Source organism: Hippopotamus amphibius, chromosome 4 (genome assembly GCF_030028045.1).
Source record: "Hippopotamus amphibius kiboko isolate mHipAmp2 chromosome 4, mHipAmp2.hap2, whole genome shotgun sequence".
NCBI lineage: Eukaryota > Metazoa > Chordata > Mammalia > Artiodactyla > Hippopotamidae > Hippopotamus > Hippopotamus amphibius.
Genome location: NC_080189.1, coordinates 174,085,337 through 174,109,438, shown reverse-complemented (window position 1 = coordinate 174,109,438; position 24,102 = coordinate 174,085,337). Strand labels below are relative to the sequence as shown.

At 40.0% G+C, this 24,102-nt stretch overlaps 1 protein-coding gene across 2 annotated transcripts in view; it reads left to right on the top strand.

Moving 5' to 3' along the window:
- Nucleotides 1–6,625: 6,625 nt before the first annotated feature.
- The window catches only part of NRDE2 (NRDE-2, necessary for RNA interference, domain containing), a 52,861-nt gene continuing 35,384 nt past the window's right edge, over nucleotides 6,626–24,102 (top strand). For both annotated transcript variants that reach the window (XM_057730934.1, XM_057730933.1), the window contains exons 1-2: nucleotides 6,626–6,735; nucleotides 23,934–24,042. In XM_057730934.1, coding sequence (XP_057586917.1) covers nucleotides 6,672–6,735; nucleotides 23,934–24,042 — 173 coding nt within the window. In that variant the 5' untranslated portion in view covers nucleotides 6,626–6,671. The remainder of the gene's footprint in view (nucleotides 6,736–23,933; nucleotides 24,043–24,102) is intronic.

Genomic DNA, 24,102 nt, shown 5'->3' with positions numbered 1-24,102 from the left:
TGGGATAAAGGGATATTGTTTTCCAGAATCCAAGCATAGAACTGAGGCTCCAGGGACAACTAGAATTAGACTTCTAAAATCTCCATACCCCTCTTCTCCAACTCACATCTGCTTTCATCCTTCTTTCTCCACAGGCAGGTTTCCTCTGCTTGTCCACTAGCTCCTGGGCTATTATATCTTTCAGTCCAGACACACAAAGAGAGACTAGATTCTCTTTCTCAGTTCTAGCTCCAAAATTCCTCAAAAAGAACTTTGCTTGGCCTGACTTGGGTCAGAGCTGGGTTGAGCACTGACTGACTAAAGACGTGGCCTAGTTGGGTCACATCATTACCAATTAGATGGGACCAAGACAGCAAGGCCACATTGTACTAACATGACCACCCTCTGGATTCAGAAAAGAGGGTGCTAATTAAGCAAAACAAATGGTGTCCACTACCTATTCTTTTTTCTATAATATCCTTCTCCAAAAGTAAATAGCAATTATGTAGGTGCTATTTTGCAAACAAACAAGTACTGTATACCTACACCTACCTACTTGGTGTCTAACTACCTCCTGGCAATACTTTTGTTCATGTTGTGTCTCCTATAACATTGCTTAAAGGCTCTTTTCTACAGCTTTCAGCCCTTACCTCATACCCACCTGTTTTTCATTCTTCATGGCCAGTCTGACTGCCTATTTTACTGAGATCAAGATTGCATAACCTCTCTCATCTAACTCCTCTGCAAGTAAAACACAGCCCCTTTTCATACATCTCTCCTGCACAATCTTCCCCTCCCCCACATCTTTTCCTCCCAGCTTTAGAGAAAAGATTCACTCTTGTTTGGTGTCACGGGGTGATCAAGGTCTGAGAGACACATGCAGGCTAAATGAGAGCACATTAGAAAGTGTGACAGATGCTAGAACAACGACTTATCAATTTAGAGTGAGTAATCTCTGCTACAAAGAATAGATACACAAGTGTTTGAGTAGTTGCATTCTCTTCCTTCAATCAAGCTCCATAAAACCAGATCATAATTTGAAACCATTTTTGATTTATTCCAAGAAATCCCTGCCAAAAACACTGGAAATATCCAGTCTATAGGGTGAAATAATAGTAATAGTAACAATAATAAAGTGAGTTATTTTCATGCTCTCTGTGGTGGTTTTTCCTGTGCAGGAAAGACTATTCAAAAGTTTACTTTTATTTTTGTCTAACAGTAAAAAAAAGTTTGCAAGGGTTCAGTGAACTATAGCCATGGGTCAAATCAGCCCGTGTTGATTTGCATGGCCCATGAGTTACGAATGGTTTGGTTTTTTTTTTGGAATATATTTGCTTTACACTCTTGTACCAACTTATGAGGTACACCAAAGTCAATCAGCTGTATTTATACACATATCCCCATATCTCCTCCCTCCCGCGGCTCCCTCCCATCCTCTCCGTCCCTGCCCTCTAAGGCATCACCCATCATCAAGTTGATCTCCCTTTGTTATACAGCAAATTCCCACTGGCTATCTATTTTACAGTTGGTAGTATATGTATGTCTATGCTACTCTCTCACTTCGTCCCAGCTTCCCCTTCGCCCCCCACCCCCCTAACCCCGTGTCCTCGAATGGTTTCTACATTTATAAACATTGGAAAAAATAGAAAGGAGAATAATATTTTGTGACATGGGAAAATTGTTTGAAATTCAAATTTCAGCACAGTTTCCTCAGAGACCATATGTCCTTCTATGTCTAAAATATTTACTATGTGGCTCTTTTCAGAAAGGTTGCTGACCCCTGGTTTAAAAGATTAGTGTTCAGTTTATTGAAACAACAAATTGAAAACCTTAGTGTGTTCCTAAGCTTTTAAAAAAACAGATGGTTACACATTCATGAAACCACCATCACCGTAGTCAAGATACAGAACATTTTTATCACCTCCAAGAGAATCTCCATGCCCTCCATAGAATGTCCCTCCCTCTGCTTCCAGAGCCGGGAAACCACTGATCCTCTTTCTGTTACTATATATTAATTTGTCTTGTCTAGAATTTTAAATCAACAGCATCATACAGTAAGTACTCTTCTGTGTCTGGCTTTTCTTTTGTTTTTATTTTTTATTTTTCTTTTTTTCTGGCTGCGTTGGGTCTTTGTTGCTGCACGTGGGTTCTCTCTAGTTGTGGCGAGCGGGGTCTACTCTTTATTGTGGTGCACAAGCTTCTCAGTGCGGTGGCTTCTCTTGCGGAGTGCGGGCTCTAGGTGCACAGGCTTCAGTAGTTGCAGCACGTGGGCTCAATAGTTGTGGCACACGGGCTTAGTTGCTCCGCAGCATGTGGGATCTTCCCAGACCAGGAATTGAAACCATGCCCCATACACTGGCAGGTGGATTCTTAACCACTGCGCCACCAGGGAAGTCCCTCTCTGGATTTTTTTAGCCAGCATAGACTTTGAGATTCATTCATGCTGCTGTGTATATCAGTAGTTTGTTCCTTTTCACTGCTATGCTTTTTAAAAAATAAGATTTTAAATTTCCAGTTAAAAAATTTTGTATTTTGAAACATTTCAATATACTTAACAAAAAAGGCCAAAACAGTGAATGAACCCCCATGTTCACATTACCCAACTTTAATAATTATCAACTCAGGGCCAATGTTGTTTCAGCCATACCTTCACGCATTAACTCCCTCTCACATTTGAAGCAAATCCTAGGCATCATACCATTTTACCTGTGAATAGTTCAGCGTGTATTTCTAAAAGATATGGACTCTTTAAAACTGGTTGTTGGATAAAAAAAGGAATAAATATTTTAGTTGAAGAACAATGTTCTTAAATGTTCAAGTTCAGATTACATATTTTATTTATTATTTTAGCAGTAATTTTTAGGAATCTTGAATGTTTGCTTCAGTCTATAAAGGTAGCGAATGAAACACTTCCTATTGTAATACAGGACCCTTTGGGGTTGGCAAATGACAGCCTGTGGGCTCACCACTTGTTTCATAAATAAAGTTTATTAGAACACAGCCATGCATATATACATCTTATATAAATTTATAAATGTAATATATTTTATTTCCGTTTTGGGTATTTCAGTTACCTGACAATACACCAATCTTCTTAAAGTATTAATTTTTTCAAAGTTACTTTTAGGTAATTATAAAAGTATGGCAAACTTTAAATTATTAGATGTTCTGAAACTCTGCCTAAACTTCATAAGATTTCAACTTAAAATCAGGAATCTAAAGGAGTTACTCAACTGTACACTTTTATTTTTTATTTTTATTTTATTTTTTCAAGTTAACTAATTAATTAATTAATTGGCTGCCTTGGGTCTTTGTTGCTGCACACGAGCTTTCTCTAGTTGTGGTGAGCGGGGGCTACTCTTCACTGTGGTGCGCGGGCTCCTCACTGCGGCAGCTTCTCTTATTGCAGAGCACAGGCTCTAGGCACATGGGCTTCTGTGGTTGTGGCACACAGGCTCAATAGTTGTGGCACATGGGCTTAGTTGCTCTGCGGCACATGGGATCTTCCCGCACCAGGGATCAAACCCGTGTCCCCTGCATTGGCAGGAGGATTCTTAACCACTGCGCCACCTAGAAAGTCCCAATTATACACTTTTAAATTGTTCTTTTTTTAAAAATATGCATTTATTTAGGCTGTGCTGGGTCTTATTTGCAGCATGAATGCAGGATCTAGTTCCCCGACCAGGGATCGAACCTGGGCCCCCTGCATTGGGAGTGTGGAGTCTGGCCCACTGGACCACCAGGGAAGCCCCTTAAATTACTCTTATAAGGAGTCTCTTAAGCCAAATTCTCTTACACATCAGTAGTACAGAAAACATCTAATATGCCCAGATTCCTTCTTATGACAGAAACATTACTATTATGGTCCTGATTCTCCTAAACCTTCCACATTAATTGTTTTTCTGGAGTGGAAGAATACAAAGCAGTGGGGAAGACAATGACCTAAGGGGATCTGCTAAGGGAAGCAGAAGCTGCCCCGATTAATTGAGGTAACTTAGAGCCAGAGATTTCGGTGGGATCTGAACGTTGCAGATATTTACCGCTTGTACTGTCATATTAAGCTCTTTTTTGCAAGTACTACATAGAGACCTTTAAAACTTGAAGGGTGCTCATTTTGGATGCAAACAACCTAATTCTCACACAAGTCTGCAGCTTTCACAAGAGTCCATCCATCCTTTGATTTGCATCTCTCGCTCCCAATGTATCTCCTAACTAAAGATTTTTGAACTTCCTGGAATTCCCTCTGCCCCCAAATATATTTTCATTTATCTATTTTCATCCACAAAGACTTCACTATATATCTCTAATATATAAGAACTTTAAAAAAGTAGCCTCGGTACCATTAGGTACATTAGTACATCTAACAGAATTAATAAGGGTTATTTGATGTCATCTAATACTCTGTCCACTTCTAATTTCTCCATCTGTCTCAAAAAAAGAATTTTTACAGTTCTTCCAGCCAGAATTATAATGAGGCCATATATTGCATTTGGTTGATACATCCCTAAAATATTTTAATCTATTGCTCCCTTAAAGATGTTGATTCATTGAAGAAACTGGGTTGTTTTCTATAATTTCCCACACTCTGAATTTGGCTGCTTGCTTCTAGGTGATATGAGCTCTTTAAATTTTTCCTTTATCCCATATATTTCTGGTAGCAGTTTTCATGAGATTCAGGTTCAATTTTTTTAAAGTCAAGGATATTTCATAAGTGGGTAAATATATTTTCTAACCAGCAAAGACCTTTGAACTTGAGAGGACCTTGGATTCTTTTGTATTTCTAAAACATTTAAAATGACAAACTGATTGAAGTTTGGATATTTCACAAGGCTTAAGTCAGATAGCAGTCACAACTCACATACTAGCTGACTTGTATTAAGTGCTTTCCATGAGCCAGGCACAAGGTTAAGTACTTTACCTCTATGTTCATTTAACCATCTAAACATTTTGCAGAAGTTGTCCACACAAAAAATTAATCAATAATCAATCCAAGAAAGAAATGGAAAATTTTGTTTGAGCCAACCTGAAGATTATAATCCAGGAGACACTCTCCCAGAGAGCGCTGAGAGCTGTTCTGAAGAAGTAAAGGAGGAGGCCAGAATGTACGTGATTTTGGAGAAGGGTTACATGCAAACTCTTGTCTTGTTAGAAGGTTACTATTTGGGAGGAACAGATATCTTAATTATACTTGGGAGGAACAGATATCTTAGTTAACGGTTTTAGTGCTTTTCTAAGTATTGGAAGATGTAAGAAACTGGGTTCATAAAATTTTCACCTGAAAATATCTAACTATCTGAGGGCCAGTTCTGTCAGTTCTCCCAGAATACAAAGTGCTGCACCCTGATACTTGCTCTGAATTCCCTTTAGAATTCCCCTCAGTGATGGCAGTGGCTAGTGACCTGATTCTTGTTGAACTGGATGGTGGGTGACATTCTTTATTTTACAATCCCCTCCCTTTGGGTCTTAATTTGGACCAAGTTTTGGGAGGCATTTCATGACCACTTTGTTCCAATGTGCTAGGAATGCTCATTCCCAGGTCAAGCGAAGATTTCCTTGATAGGCCACTCAATGTACTGTTACTGGACTAGGCCCCTTTAACAGTAACCAAAAGCCTCTGGCTGCCTGTTTTACTCATCTGCTATGGTCCCGGATATGGTTCCCTCTTGTTGCTTCTTCCCATATCTAGAGTTACACTATTACAATCATTGATCTTATAGAACTGTGTATTTGATCAATCACTTCAAGTCATCTAATCATCATTAATTTTATCTGAGACTCAATCAGATTTCCAAATTACCACACATTTGGTAATGCAAGGAACAATAATCTTATAGAATAGGCAGAATACAAGTCATATAGCTAGTAACATTAATAAGGTCATAAGTATGTATTTAAGCCAAGAACTTCCATAAGGTGTTGTCCAGTATCTCCCCAGGTCGTCTGACAAGTCTGTTCTGCACCAATCACTATCTTTAAGGGAAATGGCATATTGGTATCATGCATAAAGTTCACCAAAGATGCGTGCACGGCCAAGGTGAGTGGTGGCTCATGGCTGACCCCTTGCAGGACTGAGAAAGGAATGTTATCTTCTAAGGAATTACCCAGTTGGCACCAGAAAAAGAAAAATTGACCTTTACGGTCGAGCAGGTACTTCTGCCATTGGGGAGGTCTGGTTAATGCCTAATGCAGGTGCACAATGCACACTAGAGGGGAAGGAGGAGGTACAAATGGGCAGAGAAAAGTTTTGTTTAAATTTTTATCTCGCTTTAAAATACGAATTTTCATCAAAACTGAAGCTTAGGGAGTTTGATTAATTTGACTCAGGAAGCCATGGCGTGAATTCAGGGTTGGGATCGGAATCCCAACTTCCCAGAACCTTCTGCTCTGAACAATTGCCCCTCCAGTCTCAGCATCTTTCGCTTCTCAGAGAAGCCTACGGGTACTAATTACTAGGAAGAGCTCCCTCCCGCCCCGCCCCAACCACGTCCCGCCCCGCCCCCCCCACAACCCGCCCCTTTCGTCCCGCCCTGCCCCGCCCTGCCCCGCCCAGCCCCGCGGCTGGGGATCGAGGCCGGGAGAGCGACAGGAAAACCACACTTCCCAGAGCGCACCGCGATGGCAACGGCCTCACTACCGGCCTCGGTTTCCTAGCGCCATCTTTGTGGAGTGAAAAGGCGGTGCGGCCTGTGATCATGGCGCTCTTCCCCGCCTTTGCGGGCGTTAATGAGGCTGCGGAGAGCGGGAGCTCCAGGAAAGGTAAGCCTACAAAAGGGATGAAGAAGGCACTCGGCGAGCTTAGGGCGGAGTTTCCCGGGTAGGTCTCGGCCCTTGCCTTGGATTTGTTTACCCATTTGTATCCCAGAGTTCTCCTCGGCGCTGCAAAGCCTTCTGGGAGGAGCGGCTGCCCTCGTCCAGGTCTCTGGGCTGCAGACGTGGAGTCCAGAAGGAGAAAGACTTGTGAGGCCCCGGAGCTGGCACTTCCGTGTGCTCGTAGTGCTGAGCCCCGTTCCCTCCGAGTCTGTCACTTCACCTGTAAAATGGAAACAGTGCTACCCCACAGCTCGGGGAGACTCCTGATGCAGATGCTAGGTGTTCTTACTGCAACTTTTTTTTCCCCCTCCCCTGTTTTACTTATTTGTGAATTGCTTATTGGGTTAATATCTTTTGGCAGACCAAGACTACCGTGCTCTAAAGGTAGAGAATTAGAATTCAAAGCCTAACCAAACACAGTTTCTCTCCAGATGAGCACAGCTGCTGGGAATAAGAACTAACATTGATTTATAGAGGATCGACTCCATATAGGCCAGGTAGTGGCATTACGTATTTTATTTAAGCCTTAAACATCTCCAGGAGATCTGCATTGTTAAAAATTTGTGGCACATAGTGAATTGTAATTTTAAGTAATTAATCCGAAATCACGCACCTACATGGCAGAGTCCAGTTGTGCCTGACACCTCTGCTGTGTCCTCTCATAGTCACTACATTTCTTTTTCTGGTAACACTTCTCATACTTGTGAGCAATTGCTTATATAATGAATGTAATTTTGGGCATCCGTTACTAGACCGTAACATCCATGTAGTCAGAAACAGTGTTTGTCTATTCACTGCAGCATCGTTAGGCCCTAGCACAGGCCCAAACTGTAGTAGCTGTTTAATAAATATTTGCTGAATGTACAGACCTATACTAGGTACTTACCTAATTAACAGTACATGCAAGGTGGGAAGTTATGGAAGACACAGGTGAACTACAGGAATAATAACTTCTATTGGGAAGTTCAAAGAAAGCTTCATACAGGAGCTGACTTTGGAGATGGGTCTTCAAGAGGCTAGGATTTGGACAAATAGAGATAATGGAAGGGCATTCTAGGGCCTTCAGAGGCATGCAGGAAGGAAAACAGGAGACGTGTGCAAAAAGCAGCAAATAATTCAATCTGTCTGGAAATAAAGAGGTGTAAAGAGTCGCCTTGGGAAATATGGTTGGAACTGGTGTTGAGGGGAGGTACTGACTTGAATAACAGGCCAAGGGTTAATCCTTTTATTTTGGAAGGATGATGTGGCAGGTTTATAGGTAAATGCATTATAGATAAATGCACTTGTCATTTATCTTAACAAGTATTTATGGATGTCTTCTGTGTGTCCAGCATCAGGGTAATGTTTGTAAAAGAGCTTTTTTATTATTTTTTAAATTTATTTATTTTTGGGTTTTTTGTTTCGTTTTTTTTTTAATTTTTATTTTATATTGGAGTATAGCTGATTTGCAATGTTGTGTTAATTTCAGGTGTACAGCAAAGTGATTTAGTTAAACATATTCATATACCTATTCTTTTTCAGATTCTTTTCCTATATATGTTATTACAGAGTATTGAGTAGTTCCCTGTGCTGTACAGTAGGTCCTTGTTGATTATTTATGTTATGTATAGTAGTGTGTATATGTTAATCCCAAACTCCTAATTTATATCCCCCCAACCATAAATTTGTTTTCTAAGATTGTGAGTCTGTTTCTGTTCTGTAAATAAGTTCATTTGTATCATTTTTTTTAGATTCCACATGTAAGCAATACCATTTATTTGTCTTTCTCTGTCTACTTCACTTAGTATAATCATTTCTAGGTATATCCATGTTGCTGCAAATGGCATTATTTCATTCTTTTTGATGGCTGAATGGTATTCCATTATTTATATGGACCACATCTTCTTTATCTGTTCCTCTGTTGATGGACATTTGGGTTGCTTTCATGTCTTGGCTATTGTAAATAGTGCTGCAGTGAACATCGGGGTGTACGTATCATTTCGAATTACGGTTATCTCTGGATGTATGCCTATGAGTGGGGTTGTTGGATCATATGGTAGCTCTATTTTTATTTTTTTAAGGAACCTTCATACTGTTTTCCATAGTGGCTGTACCGATTTACATTCCCACAAGCAGTGTAGGAGGGTTCCCTTTTCTCCACACCCTCTCCAGCATTTATTGTTTGTAGACTTTCTGATGAGGACCATTCTGACCAGTGTGAGATGATACCTCGTAGTTTTGATTTGCATTTCTCTGATAGTTAGTGACGTTGAGCATCTTTTCATATGCTTTTTGGCCATCTGTATGTCTTCTTTGGAGAAATGTCTATTTAGATCTTCTGTCCATCTTTTGATTGGGTTATTTGTTTTTTGTTTTTGTTTTTTGATATTGAGCTGCATGAGCTGTGTGTATATTTTGGAGATTAATCCCTTGTCGGGGGAATTGCCTGGCAGTCCAGTGGTTAGGAGTCTGAGCTTTCACTGCTGAGGGCACAGGTTCAATTCCTGGTAGGGGAACTAATATCCACAAGCCATGTCCCATGGACTGAAAAAAAATCCCATGTTAGTCACATCATTTGCAAATATTTTCTCCCATTCTGTGGGTTGTCTTTTCATCTTGTTTATGGTTTCCTTTGCTGTGCAAAAGCTTTTAAATTTAATTAGGTCCTATTTATTGATTTTTGTTTTTATTTTCGTTACTCTAGGAGGTAGATCCAAAAAGATATTGCTGTGACTTGTGTCAAAGTGTTCTGCTTATGTTTTTCTCTAGTATCTGGTCTTACATTTAGGTCTTTAATCCATTTTGAATTTATTAGGTCTTTAATCCATTTTGAGTTATTTTTGTGTATGGTGTTAGAGAATGTTAAGAGCTTTTTTATAAAGTACTATATTTTAAAAAATTTAAACAATGTTATCAGTTATAGTGAAGTTAACTATGATTCTTCAGTATCATCTAATTGTTAGTCAATGTTCAGATTTCCCAAGTTGTTTCAAAAATGGCCTTTTACCGTTGGTTTGTTCAAGTCAGTATCCAAAGAAATCCAACACTGCATTTTTGGATATGTCTCTTAGGGTTTTTTTTTCTTTTAATATAGAACAATTTCTCTCTGCCTTCTATTTTCCCTTGTGATTTATTTGTTGCGGAGATTGGGTCATTTGTCTTACAGACGTTCCCCACCAAATCCTTATGGTGTCATTTAGCATGCGTCTCTACCCTAGTATTTCCTGTAAACTGGTCATTAGAGCTAGAGAGTTCATTAGATTCAGGTGTAATTTTTTTAGTTGAAAATACCTCATTGGGGACTTCCTAGATGGTGCAGTGGTTAAGAATCTGCCTGCCAATGCAGGGGACATGGATTCGATCCCTGCTCCAGGAAGATCCCACACGCTGCGGAGCAACTAAGCCCGTGCGCCACAACTACTGAGCCTGTGCTCTAGAGCCCATGAGCCACAACTGTTGAGCCTGTGTGCTGCAACTGCTGAAGCATGTGCACCTAGAGCCCATGCTCTGCAGCAAGAGAAGCCACCAAAATGAGGAGCCCACGCACCACAATGAAGAGTAGCCCCTGCTCACCCATGTGCAGTGAGACCCAACACAGCCAATAAATTAATTCATTAAAAAAAAGAAAAGAAAATACCTCATCGGGTGTGCTCTACACTTGCTCTTGAGCCAGATCAGGAGGATGCGCCATCTAGTTTTCTCTGTTTTAGTGGTAAGATTGATGGGTGGGTTCCTGGACGGCCTGATTCATCCATTATGAAGCTGCCCATCAGTCTTTCACCTCGTGTTTTTTGTAGCCATTTATGATTATTGCTTAGATCCCCCACTTTGTTGGGGTTACAAAATGGTTATTGTTTATGTGTAACATTTCTCCTATATTTAATAGTATCAGTTGTCCTGTAAAGAACTTTTCCTCAACACTGCTGGGATACTCTGTAACAAGTTCAGGCAGGAAAGACAGGGTGAATACTTGATTTGTTCCTTGTGTCAGTGAATAGAATAGTGAGTTTGGGTCTTGGCAGGCTTTAGAGGTGACCAGTGAGGTGTCTCTCCCCCACCGCCTTTAATTAGAACTCATGAATTTTTTTTTAAGAACTTTTATTGAGATACAGTTAACAGACAATAAACAGCATATATTTAGAGTGTACAATTTGGTATCCCAGTCTCCCAATTCATTCCCCCACAACCCTCCCCGCTTTCCCCACTTGGTGTCCATATGTTTGTTCTCCACATCTGTGTCTCTATTTCTGCCTTGCATTTCCTCTTTCATAGTTGTTAGCATTTGCCTTATGTATTGAGCTACTCCTATACTGGATAACAATTATATATTTATAATTGTTATCTCCTCTTCTTGGATTGATACCTTGATCTTTATATAATGTCCTTTCTTGTCTCTTGTAACATTTTTTATTTTAAAGTCTATTTTATCTGATATGAGTATTGCTACTCCAGCTTTCTTTAGATTTTCATTTGCATGCAATATCTTTTTCCATCCCCTCACTTTCAGTCTGTATGTGTCCCTAGGTCTGAAGTGGGTCTCTTGTAGACAGCATATATATGGGTCTTGTTTTTGTATCCATTCAGCCAGTCTGTGTCTTTTGGTTGGTGCATTTAGTCCATTTACATTCAAGGTAATTATCGATATGTATGTTCCTATTACCATTTTCTTAATTGTTTTGTTTTTGTTTTTGTAGGTCCTTTTCTTCTCTTATGTTTCCCACTTAGAGAAGTTCCTTTAGCATTTGTTGTAGGGCTGGTTTGGTGGTGCTGAATTCTCTTAGCTGTTGCTTGTCTGTAAAGCTTTTGATTTCTCCCTCGAATCTGAATGAGATCCTTGCTGGGTAGAGTATTCTTGGTTGTAGGTTCTTCCCTTTAATCACTTTAAATATATCATGCCACTCCCTCCTGGCTTGCAGAGTTTCTGCTGAGAAATCAGCTGTTAACCTTATGGGAGTTCCCTTGTATGTTATTTGTCATTTTTCCCTTGTTGCTTTTAATAACTTTTCTCTGTCTTTAATTTTTGTCAGTTTGACTACTATATGTTGTGGCCTGTTTCTCCTTGGATTTATCCTGCCTGGGACTCTCTGCGCTTCCTGGACTTGGGTAGCTGTTTCCTCTCCCATGTTAGGAAAGTTTTCAACTAGAATCTCTTCCAGTATTTTCTCAGGTCCTTTCTCTCTCTCTTCTCCTTCTGGGACCCGTATGATGCGAATGTTGGTGCATTTAACATTGTCCCAGAGGTCTCTTAGGCTGTCTTCAGTTCTTTTCATTCTTTTTTCTTTATTCTTTTCTACATCAGTGATTATCACCATTCTGTCTTCCAGGTCACTTATTCGTCCTTCTGCCTCAGTTAATCTATTATTGGTTCCTTCTAGTGTATTTTTCATTTCCGTTATTGTGTTGCATATCTCTGTTTGTTTGCTCTTTACTTCTTCTAGGTTTTTGGTAAACTTTTCGATCTTTGCATCCAGTCTTTTTTCACAGTCCTGGATCATCTTCACCATCATTGTTCTGAATTCTTTTTCTGGAATGATGCCTGTCTCCTCTTCATTTAGTTGTTTTTCTGAGGTTTTATCCTGTCCCTTCATCTGGTACAAAGTCCTCTGCTTTTTCATTTTCTCTTATCTTTCTGTGGCTGTGGTTTTCAGTTCCACAGAATGAAATACTGCTGATACTGCTTGATACTCTGTTTACCCTCTTGTGGAGGAAACTATCTAGGAGGGTGGTGGGTGCTTCCTGACAAGAGGAACTGATGGTGGGTAGGGCTGGGTGGGCAGAGCTCAGTATGACTTTAATCCAATTTGGTGGGCAGAGCTCAGTAAAACTTTAATCTGCCTGTCTGCCAATGTGTGGGGCTGTGTTCACACCTTGTTGGTTGTTTGGCCTGAGGCTACCCAGCACTGGAACTTACAGGCTCTTTGGTGGGGCTAATGGCAGACTCTGGGAGGGCTCATGCCAATGAGCACTTCCCAGAACCCCTGCTGACAGTGCCCCCGTCTCCTCCATGAGCCACAGCTGCCCGCCACCTCTGCAGGCAACCCTCCAACACCAGCAGGTAGGTCTGGTTCAGTCTCCTATGGGGTCACTGCTCCTTCCCCCTGGGTCCTGGTGAGCACACTTTTTTGTGTGCAAGAGTAGAGTCTCTCTTTCCTCCAGTCCTGTGGAGGTCCTGCAATCAAATCCCACTGGCTTTCAAAGTCTGATTCTCTAGGGATTCCTTCTCCCATTGCTGAACCCCCAGGTTAGGAACCCTGATGTGGAGCTCAGAACCCTCACTTTAGTGGGTGGACTTCTGCAGTATAACTGTTCTCCAGTTTGTGAGTCACCCACCCAGCATTTATGGGATTTGATTTTAACGCGATTGCGGCCCTTCTGCCATCTCATTGCGGCTTCTCCTTTGTCTCTGGATGTGGGGTGTCTTTTTTGGTGAGTTCCAGTGTCTTTCTGTCAATGATTGTTCAGCAGTTAGTTGTAATTCCAGTGCTCTTGCAAGAGGGAGTGAGTGCACGTCCTCCTACTCCGCCATCTTGATCCTATCTCTCAAACTCATGAATTTTTAACATATTCATATTTCAGTCCATTGCAAATACTCTTTTCTGATGCTCAAATCGTCCCATTTTTTGCTAATGGGACTGTGATCAAGTTGCGCCTGTGTCTTTTTGACATAAACCTGTTGTCTGTAATCACTTCCTTGCTTTCTGCCCTAAAAGCTGCCCGGAGCTCATCACTTACATGTTTTACTATGACCTGGAATTGATCATTTCTCAAACCAGCGTTCCTTTTAGTGGAAAATGGTATAGGTATGTTAAAGCCACAAAGTGGGTGTTGGGAATACTCATGGCACTGGCTTGTCATTACTTCTAAACATTTTCAGTGGCCAGAACCAGGAAGAGAAAAATACATCATGATTGCATACTGATATTTCTAGTCCAAATTTAAGATTGTGAGATTTTTAATTGATTTATTTGACTTACTATTTGTATTTATTTCCTCTTAAGCTGAAAATATTAGTTCTTGGTGTCAGTCCAATTATGTATATGTCCAAAATAACAATAGTAATATGACCGATACTAGATAGCTCAGTATTTCTTTATGGTTCTGTTTGTCCTTAGGCTATATCCCACAACCTGTGTGCTGTCAGATTACTTTGTTTTAAATTCACTCAGAGTAATTCTATGTGTGGTTTTGTTACCAGTCTGATATATAATTAGGTACATTTGTTTTCAGTTTTGGGGGATTGTGTTTTTCTTCTTTTTGATTTGGTCCTGTTTTATAATGTTGTAAAACATTTACATGTTCCTAAGTTGAAAATACATCTAAACCAGTTATTTCCAGAGAAAAAACTTCCATCTCTGTTCTCCAGCTTTCCGCACGGGTTAGAGTTTTTATCCGTTTTTTCCCTCCTTAATATGAGCAACTACATTTCCCTGTTTCCTTTTTTTTTAATTTTAATTTTTTGTTTTTTAATTAAAGTGTGGTTAATTTACCATGTTTCAGATGTACAGCAAAGTACATATATATACACATATATATATCTTTTTTATAGATTCTTTTCCATTATAGGTTATTACAAGATATTGCATATAGTTCCCTGTGCTATACAGTAGGTCCTTGTTGTTTCTCTATTTTATATATAGTACTGTGTATCTGTTAATCCCAAGTCCCAAATTTTTTCCTGCCCCCAACTTCTGTTCCTTAAATGCATGCTATTCTTAAATGCATACTATTTTACCTTAAATCCTGGAGATCACTCTACAGTGGAGTATATAAACCTTCCTCACTTCTTTTGACTGGTACACAGAGCTCTGTCGTGTGGATGTCACATGCTTTATTCGCTCAGTCCCTATTAAGGACATTTGGACTGTTTTCGGTCTTTTGCTGTTAACAATAGAAGCACTGTACTTTTGGCCTTATGCTATAAAATATTATAAAAATGTAAGATGGTGTTAGTACTGGTGTGTGCAGAGGAAAAAAAACAACACTCCTGTACAGGAAAGACAAGCAACACCAAAGCAAGTGAGGGGCTCTGTTCTCCACTGTCTTGGTGCTATTAAGAGTTAGACCAGGATTTAAGCAGGCGTCACACTCCGTAAGCATATTTTGGGGGAGGCTAAATCCAGGAACATCCATTCTCTTAACAAACAGGTATCCGGCGTTTCTCTTGTGTTGGGAGCGTCTTGTGTTGTGCGATCCCTCCAATTATTGAGCTTTTCTTTCTACACCATCAGATTTGTGAGACTTCTCTACCCTAAAACGTTGTTGCCTGGGAGTTGAATATTTAGACAGAGTTGGGGTAGACGATATGAGGCATATGACGCAGGTGTATTATTCATATTCGGGAAAGAAACTACACGCATGATCCTTTCCCCCCAAACTTGTTCTTTTTCTTGTGTTCACATGTCAGAAAATGTCACCACCATTCCCCTAAGCCAACACGTAGACACACACCTCAACTTCCTGTTTCCCCTCATTCAGTTCTTCATCCAGCCCTTCCAAATAATGCTTACATTCAGTAGTATTCCCTCTATTCTCGCTGCCACTGCATAGTTTTCACCACTGTCATCCCCTGGGTTATTACAGCGGCCTCCTAAATAGTCAACCCCTGAACCACTCTCCACACTGTAGCCAGAATTTTTTTAAAATTTTTATTTATTTATTTTTAATACATCTTTATTGGAGTATAATTGCTTTACAATGTTGTGTTAGTTTCTGCTATACAACAAAGTGAGTCAGCTATATTTGTACATATATTCTCATATCCCCTTCCTCTTGAGCCTCCCTCCCACCCTCCCTATCCCACACCTCTAGGTCATCACAAAGCCCCAAGTTGATCTCCGTGTGCTCTGCAGCAGCTTCCCACTAGCTATGTATTTTACATTTGGTAGCGTGTATATGTCAATGCTACTGTCTAACTACATCCCAGCCTCCCTTCCCCACCGCCCCTGTGTCTTCAAGTCCATTCCCTACATCTGCATCTTTTTTCCTGCCCTGTCACTAGGTGCATCAGTACTGTGTTTTTTTAGACTCCGTGTATGTACGTTAGCATACGGTATTTACAGCATACGGTATTTGTTTTTCTCTTTCTGACTTACTTCACTCTGTATGACGGACTCTAGGTCCATCTACCTCACTACAAATAACTCAATTTAGTGTAGCCAGCATTTTTAAACTACTTATTTAAAAACACTGTGTGTCTCTGACATAAATTGTAACAATATTTTCTTAGGTCAGTCTCCCAAGGCAATAAAAATAAAAATGAAACTAAACAAATGGGACCTAATCAGACTTACAAGTTTTTGCCCAGCAAAGGAAACCATATACAAAATGAAAAGACAACCCACAGAATAGGGGAAAATATTTGCAAATGATGCGACCGACAAAGGCTTAATTTCCAAAGTATACTAATACTTCATACAAATCAACAACAAAAAACCCAGACAATCCAATCAAAAAATGGGCCCAAGACCTCAATAGGCATTTCTCCAAAGAAGACATACAGATGGCCAATAAGCACATGGAAAGATGCTCAACATCTCTAATTATTAGAGAAATGTAAATCAAAACTACAATGAGGTTCCACCTCACACTGGTCAGAATGACCATCATTAAAAAGTCTATAAATAATAAATTCTGGAGAGGGTGTGGAGGAAAGGGAACCCTCTTATACTGTTGGTGGGAATGTAAATTGGTGCAGCCACTGTGGAAAACAGTATGGAGGTTCCTCAGAAAACTAAGAATTACCATATGAGCCAGCAATCCCACTCCTGGGCATATATTTGGACAAAACTCTAATTCAAAAAGATACATGCACCCCTGTGCTCATCACAGCACTGTTCACAGTAGCCAAGACATGGAAGCCACCTAAATGTCCATCGACAGTTGAATGAATAAAGAAGATGTAGTACATATGTACAATACTCAGCCATAAAAAAGAACAAAATGATACCATTTGCAGCAACATGGATAGACCTAGAGATTATTGTACTAAGTGAAGTAAGTCAGAAAGAGAAAGACAAATACCATATGATATCACTTATATGTGGAAACTAAAATATGGAACAGATAAACTCTATATGTGAAATAGAAAGAGACTCACAGTGGTAGAGAACAGACTTGTGGTTGCCGAGGGAAGGGGGTGTGGGGGGGGGGATGGAGTGGGAGTTTGGGGTTAGTAGATACAAACTATTATATGTAAAATGGATAAAAAACAAGGTCCTACTGTATAGCACAGGGAACTATATTCAATATCCTAGGGTAAACCGTAATGGAAAAGAGTATAAAAAAGAATGTACATATGTGTATAACTGAGTCACTTTGCTGTACAGCAGAAATTAACACAACATTGTAAATCAACTATACTTCAATACAAAAATAAATTTCAAAAACCTCTATGTGCCATTCACTGGTCTAAATGCTTTACAAATACTCATTAAGTCATCGAATTCTCATAACAATCCTATGAAGTAGCTACTATTGTCAGCATTTTTAGGGAGGAGGAAACAGAGGCACAGAGCCAGGATTTGGGCTCAAGCAATCTAGCTTCTAAACGTGTCCTCTTAAACACTGCTCTTTGCTGCTGATCTTTTGAACCCTAGGCCTGATTTTGTCACCCTTGCTCAAAACTCAAGCGTTTGCCCATTGCTCTTAGGGTAAACACAAACTCTAATACGGTTTTTTAAGGCCCCTGAACCTCTCCGGCTTCATTCTGCTCCTCTTCCCCCTCAACTGCCAGCGGTCCAGCCATAGCAGCTTCCTCCTGTTTCCCAGAGAGTCTTGCTTTCTCATTTTCAGGCCTTCGTATAAGCCATTTCCCCTGCCTAGATGCTTCCCTGGAGTGTTTTTGCCTAGCTTTTTCTCATCCTTTAGGTTTTATGGAGCTGTTCTCCCAGGCAGCTTTCTCTGATCCATACTTAGTTTGGATTAGGGAACCTAATTGTGTGCTCTCATCATACCCTGTATATTTTCTCTGTCTTGGCATTCGTCTCATTGCATGTAAGTGACTGCCAGTGTGTCAGCTTCCTGAGGGCTGTCCTGGGTTTATCCTGCTCGCTGTGTATTCCCAGCAACTAGAACAATACCTGACTCTCAGTAAAAAACTGCTGGATGAAAGTAGGAGACTCGGAGCGGTTAGGTTCTTTGTTCAGAGTTGCACAACTAATAAACGATAAAGTCAGTATTTGAACGCAGGTCCTTCTGACACCGAAAAATGTATTGTAAACCACACTGTGATAGTGGAATGTTGGGGTTTGGTTGTTTAAACTTTACCTTTGGGATCTCTGGGTCTCTTCAAATTGTAGGTTAACTCTGTGAAAAGGCTGATTTTGCTTAGGTTCTCTGTACTCACCATCTTAAATGCAGTTCTTAGCCATGTTTGCCAGTGTTTTCTGTACAAATGCTTGTGCTCTCAGATTCTTTGTCAGGAATCAAGGGTTTCCATCAAAACTAAGGGTTTGGCTCATTCTTTTTAAAAGAATAACCCCCTTCCCTAATATATATGCTGTGGAGCCCTAGAAATGTCTTTTGAATTATCATCCCTGGAGGGGTGGTGCTTGCCTCTGAGTTCGTGTAAACTCACAACCAGTACTGTTTTGTTATACAGGTTTCCCCCACTGTCTGAAGGTAGAGCTTTCCTATGAAACCTTTCCTAAGCTGAAATGGCGTACAGAGAAGGAACAGTTACTTTAGGACACATCTTGCTAACAGGTGCACAAAGGAAATCAGGATAAACCACAGACACCACAGACACAGTTCAAAGCTATGGCGGCTTGATGCTGAGATGCTGGTGTGGTTCCCAGGAAGAGAGCTTGGCGGTGCCACTGTCACTGCTTGAGGTGCTCACTGCCTCTGAAGGCTCGCTGCAAAACAAACGCTGAAGGCTCCTCTTGCTTTTCGTCTCTCTCTCTCTCTTTTTTTTTTTTTTTTTGGTAAAAGCGAAAATCCTCTTTGGATTTCTCTTGGCTAGTGAAAATAGGTACTAATTGTAGGTCTTTCGTAAAAGCAAAGTGGCATAAAGTGAACTTTGGAAAAGCGGGGGAAAGCCATAATACAGTGGGGAGTGGGTGTAGAACAAGGATATTTTATCCACTTGTGGTTCAAAATTTGTTTTTAAAATTTAAGTCTATTCATGATAATTCCTTCTTCCCTCCATCTATAGTGGAATTGAATTAAAACATTTTCACTAGTGACAGAGAAATAGAATTATATAATAAACTTATATAATCACAAAAAGCATTTCAGCCTAGAGTATTTAGTGATGATTCATTATATTATTATCTGTAAAATTACACATGATGTGGTTCTTACAGATGCCTGCCGGGTTTTGTTAGGCAGTAGTTCTAAAATGGTTTTTCTGCCTCGATGCTTCTCCCCTTCTTCCTTTCTTAGATGTGTGTATGTGTATAGCAGAGTGGTGGTTTCCAGGTAAGTTTCAACCTGTGAGGTACTTACTAACCTACAGGGACAAAAGGTTTGTCAGCCAGTCAGCTTCTCTGTCTTAGGCTAGGCATGTGGTATCCTGCTGGTCTTCTCTGTAACGTGTTATATCAAGCTTGGTGTTAGCACAGTTATCTAAATACATAATAGGCATTTGTAAGTTATTTGAGGATGTAAGTAAATATAGAAAAGGACTTTGCGATCTGATTAGTAAAGCATCTTTTGATCTCAGGTAACTTTCCAGGATTCTGTGTAATTAAAATTTAACAATGCAAAGGTATCATGTGAACAGGTAATGTTATGATTAAATATAAGCACCACATGAGCAGGGACTTCCTCACCACTGCGCCTGCAAAGCCTGGAACTGCCTGGACACATAGTAGATATTCCATTTCTTTAATGATTAAACCTGCATGAAGGCTGGAAGAATTATAAAGTTGTACTTTATACCTAGGTAATGGCATGCTGTTAACGATCTCAAATTCTTGTAGTTCTGTAAATTAGGTGCTAGGGGTACAAAGATGCAAAGATAGGATTCAGATCCGCATTCACTTTATTTACTCAACAAATATTTTTTGATTCCAGTGACTTTGTACCAAGGCACTGTGCTAGGAGTTGGGAATACAGGAGTGAGTAGTCATGGCTCCTGCCCTCATGTTGCTTTTGGTTTGGGAAGAAGGGAGTGGGAGGAGTGGCGGCAAGCTGGAAACTTGGATGCAAGAGCTGTCAGCCAGTTGGTGTATTTGTTTGGCTGGCAAAATATTTTTGTTTATCATTTTTTTTTCTGTTGCCACTCTCAATAGTGCCATAGAAATCATTACTCATCTGGTCCCTGTAGGATTTGAGTTGTTGACCTTTGGCTTAGAATATGATGGGAAGACGTGACATGCAGATAATGAGATTACAATATGAAAATTGCCATAGTAGCCCCCGTACCAATTGCAAGGAGACTTAGGAAAAGCAGCTCCTGAGTTGAAGAGGTGAAGAGTTAGCAGCATGGCATGGTTAGAGAGGGCTGGATGGAGGGTCCCAGATCCAGGTTCAGATGTGTGTGTGTGACTTAACCTCTCTGGGCCTCTGGCTATTGATCTGTAAATGAGGGAGGGGTCTCCACGCTGTTTTCCAGTGAAACTTTGCAGACCTGCTCCCTCCCTGTGAGCTCCCAACAAGAGCATCCTGCTTTTTCTGTTCAGCATGTTGGACTTCTCTGGAAGATTGTGTTTGAACAGTGAGTTCCTTGGCTAGAAGAGTTTGAAATCTCTGGACTAGGTGATCGCCCCAATGTTTCTAGTCCTGGCACCCAGTGATTATTGCTTTGACATTCCACACAAGTTCACTGCTGATATGCCAGCCCCTCCCCCCCATAAAAAAAGCAGCAGCAACTTCTTATCAGGGAAAAATACCTTTTGTTCCTACAAAACATCATTTGATTGAGGTGAAGGTCACTCAGAGAGTCAGTGATGATTTGAGTTCAAAACCCAAGAGTTTTAGTTTTTTATAAACTACTTTTTTTTTCTCCCTACTGTGGTTCCATATGGCAAAGCCTTAAATGCATCCTTTAAAATAAAGCTTTCTTTGTACCTTCTGCAGGACTTCACAAAGCCACACACTTTGTTATTTTAACGTCTTTACAGTTCCTCTAAGCTGTCCTTGCTATCTGAATATTTACGTAAAAACATAGTGGACCTCATTAAGCACATCTCCCCATGCGTATTGTTTATTCCATTTTCCCCACTTTTCCTTTGCTCATGACAGAATCCAATTATTGTGAAAATAATTGTCATCTCAGTGAGCAACAGGAACTGTTTTCACATACCTCTTGCCAGGAATCAGGCCCAAGGGAAGGGAAGCACCACAGAAGAAAAAAGGAGACAGTAGAAGAAAGACTGCATGAACAATTCTTTTAACTCTTATTAAGAGTTAAAAGAATTACTCTAATTTGTAATGCCCTTACGAATTACTTGACCCCTTTGAGCCTTAGTTTCCTCTTCTGTACAGTGAAGATTGTAGTACCTCCTGTAGAGGATTGTTGTGAGGATTAAAAGATGTAAATAAAGTGCTTGACCCGTTGCTTGGCCTACAGTAAAGCCCTTCACAGGCTAGGTTCCCCCTCTTCTTTCCCTTTTTCCTGTGGTTTTTAATGTACCTTTTCTCTTTAGGAACTTTCTTTCCTTCCTCCGTCCCCTCTTTTCCACAAATATTTATTAAACTCCTACTGATGTATGCCAGGCATTGCTCTCAGTGCTGGGGATACCTAAGTGAATAAAACAAGGTACTATATCATGGAGCAAACATCCCGATATCCCCCCTCACTGAGATGCAGTTACCATCAGGGACTAGAATACAGAATACATAAAGAACTCTTACAGCTCAAAAATAAAAAGACAACCCAATTAAAAAATGAGCAAAAGATTTGAATGACTATCTCTATTGAAATATGAAGGGCCAACAAACACATGAAAAGATTCTCAACATCGTTAGTCACCAGGGAAATGGAAATCAAAACCACAGTGAGAAAACACAGCACACCCAGTAGGATGACTATAATCTAAAAGAGAGTAACAAGTTGGCAGGGATGTGGAGACATTGGAATCCTCATACCTTGTTAATGGGAGTATAAAATGGTGCAGCCAGTTTGGAAAACAATCTGACAGTTCCTCAAAATGCTCCTAGATATCTGCCCAAGATAAGTGAAAAGATATGTACATGTAAAAACTTGTACCTGAATGTTCATAGCAACATTATTTATAGTAGCCAAAACATGGAAGCAACCCAAGTGCTGCTCAACTGATAACGGGCAAAATGTGGTCTACCCATAAAATGGAATTATTACTCAGCAATAAAAAGGAATGAAGAGTAGAAGTGAGCAGCATGGCATCTATCATTGCCAGGTTGTTGGTGAATGAATTGTTCAGATTTGCTCTTCTTTGAAACACATAATATTACTAATTTTCCTAATTGTATCTCAATATTAGGAGTATTGTGTGTGCGTGCGACCACCAAGCTTTGGTCATACTGTAAAGCTGTTACCTCTTTACAAAATCTAAGTCTAAAGATAGGAAGAGAGAATGGGCCTGGTGTAACAGAGGATTCTCTTTTTATGCTTCTTACTGTGATCACAGAAAAAAAAAAAAAAAAAAACCCAAATGCTCTCTAGATGTGTTGGTAAACACTTTATGCTTGGATTTAAACTTGAAATGATGAACAGAATGAGAAAATGAGTTCAAATCAGAAATGAGAAGTGTTAAAATTTAATGGCCTTGTTTTGCTGTAGCAATAAAATGACCAAGTGCAGACTTGATTTAATAAAATCATCTTTTGAAAGTTAAAAAAAAAGGAATGAAGTACTGATACATGCTACAGCGTGGATGAACCTTGAAAACATTATGTCAAGTGAAAGAAGCCAGTTACAAAAGACCATATATTTTATGATCTCATTTATATTAAATGTCCAAAATAGGCAAATCTATGCAGATAGAAAGTAGACTAGTGTTGCCTAGGGTTGGCTGTGGGGGTGGGAGGGCAGGAGGTGGGTGATGGAGAGTGACTGCTGATAGGTGTGGGGTTTCTTTTAGGGATGATGAAAACGTTCTAAAGTTATCTTATGGTGATAGTTGCACAATTCTAAATACACTGAAAACCATTGACTTGTACACTTTAAATGGGTGAACCTTGTATATAATTTATATCCCAGTACAGCTATTAAAAAATGTAATTAAACCCTTCTCTCTTCTCACTTCAACCATTTCGTTGGTTCTTCCTCCTGAGCATGTGATTATGCTCTGGCCTCCCATCCTAAAACAAAACAGGACAAAATACACACCCCTCCCGGGGCCCCCTTGCTGCCACCATCACATGTTTCTTTTTCTTTCCTTCATAGCCAAGGCTCCTAAAAGTTAGAAAATGAGTGATTTAGAAATAGTTCATTATAGAAGAGCTGGAAATGAATGGATAAGCAGAAAGAAGAAAAATTTTGGACATTTTCCCTCACTGCCCAGAGATAATCATTATTAATATCTTAGATAATTTTAGCATTAATTTAAAAAGTTGACACCTTCTATTTTTATTTTCACAGAGTACTGTTACAAGGAAAAGCTTATGTTAAGTTACTATACAAAGGTAGAACATCGGGATATTTTTTTAAAGAAAAATACCTGAAGCTTCTGTAATGTTAAGCCTGGTGGGGTTTTATGCGTGATTTGATTTTTTTTTAACTTTTCAGAATAGTCTAAATCAAATTTGGGGTCATTAAAACCTAATGTTTGGGGAGCATTCATGCTTATTAGAGTGTGGCTGGAATACATAAAGCCTTGCTGCGTTTTAGGCCATACTTGTTACATGGCTTTTGCTTAAGCTACAGCCTGATATCACAAGAGGGTTTCAGTGTTAAATATTTTAGAGTGTGTTAAAGCCCCATGCCCAGGGCTTCCTAGGTGGCGCAGTGGTTAAGAATCCGCCTGCCAATGCAGAGGTCACGGGTTCGATCCCAGCTCCAGGAAGACCCCACATGCTGCGGAGTAACTAAGCCCGTGTGCCCAAAAAAAAAAAAAAAAAAAGCCCCATGCCCTATAAAATAACAGTTTCATAGATTGCTTTCAGCTTCTGTGGACTGTTCGAAATGTCTGGCTGACGTTGGCTGTGCATTAGGTTGTCAGCTGGTAAGATGGATTTCCTGCTTCGAAAATCCTATTGAGTTAATTTCATTGATCTTTTCTCCTTTTTGCCATGTACAGAATTAGACTGGCTGAGCAACCCAAGCTTTTGTGTTGGAACCATAACATCTCTGAGCCGACCCACTGAAGAGGCCACAGCCCTTGTTTCTGAAGAGTCACCACTGACAAGGTAGTGATTTTGATAGGTGGATTTTTAATCTTGGTCAGTGTACCATCTATAGCTTAGTTT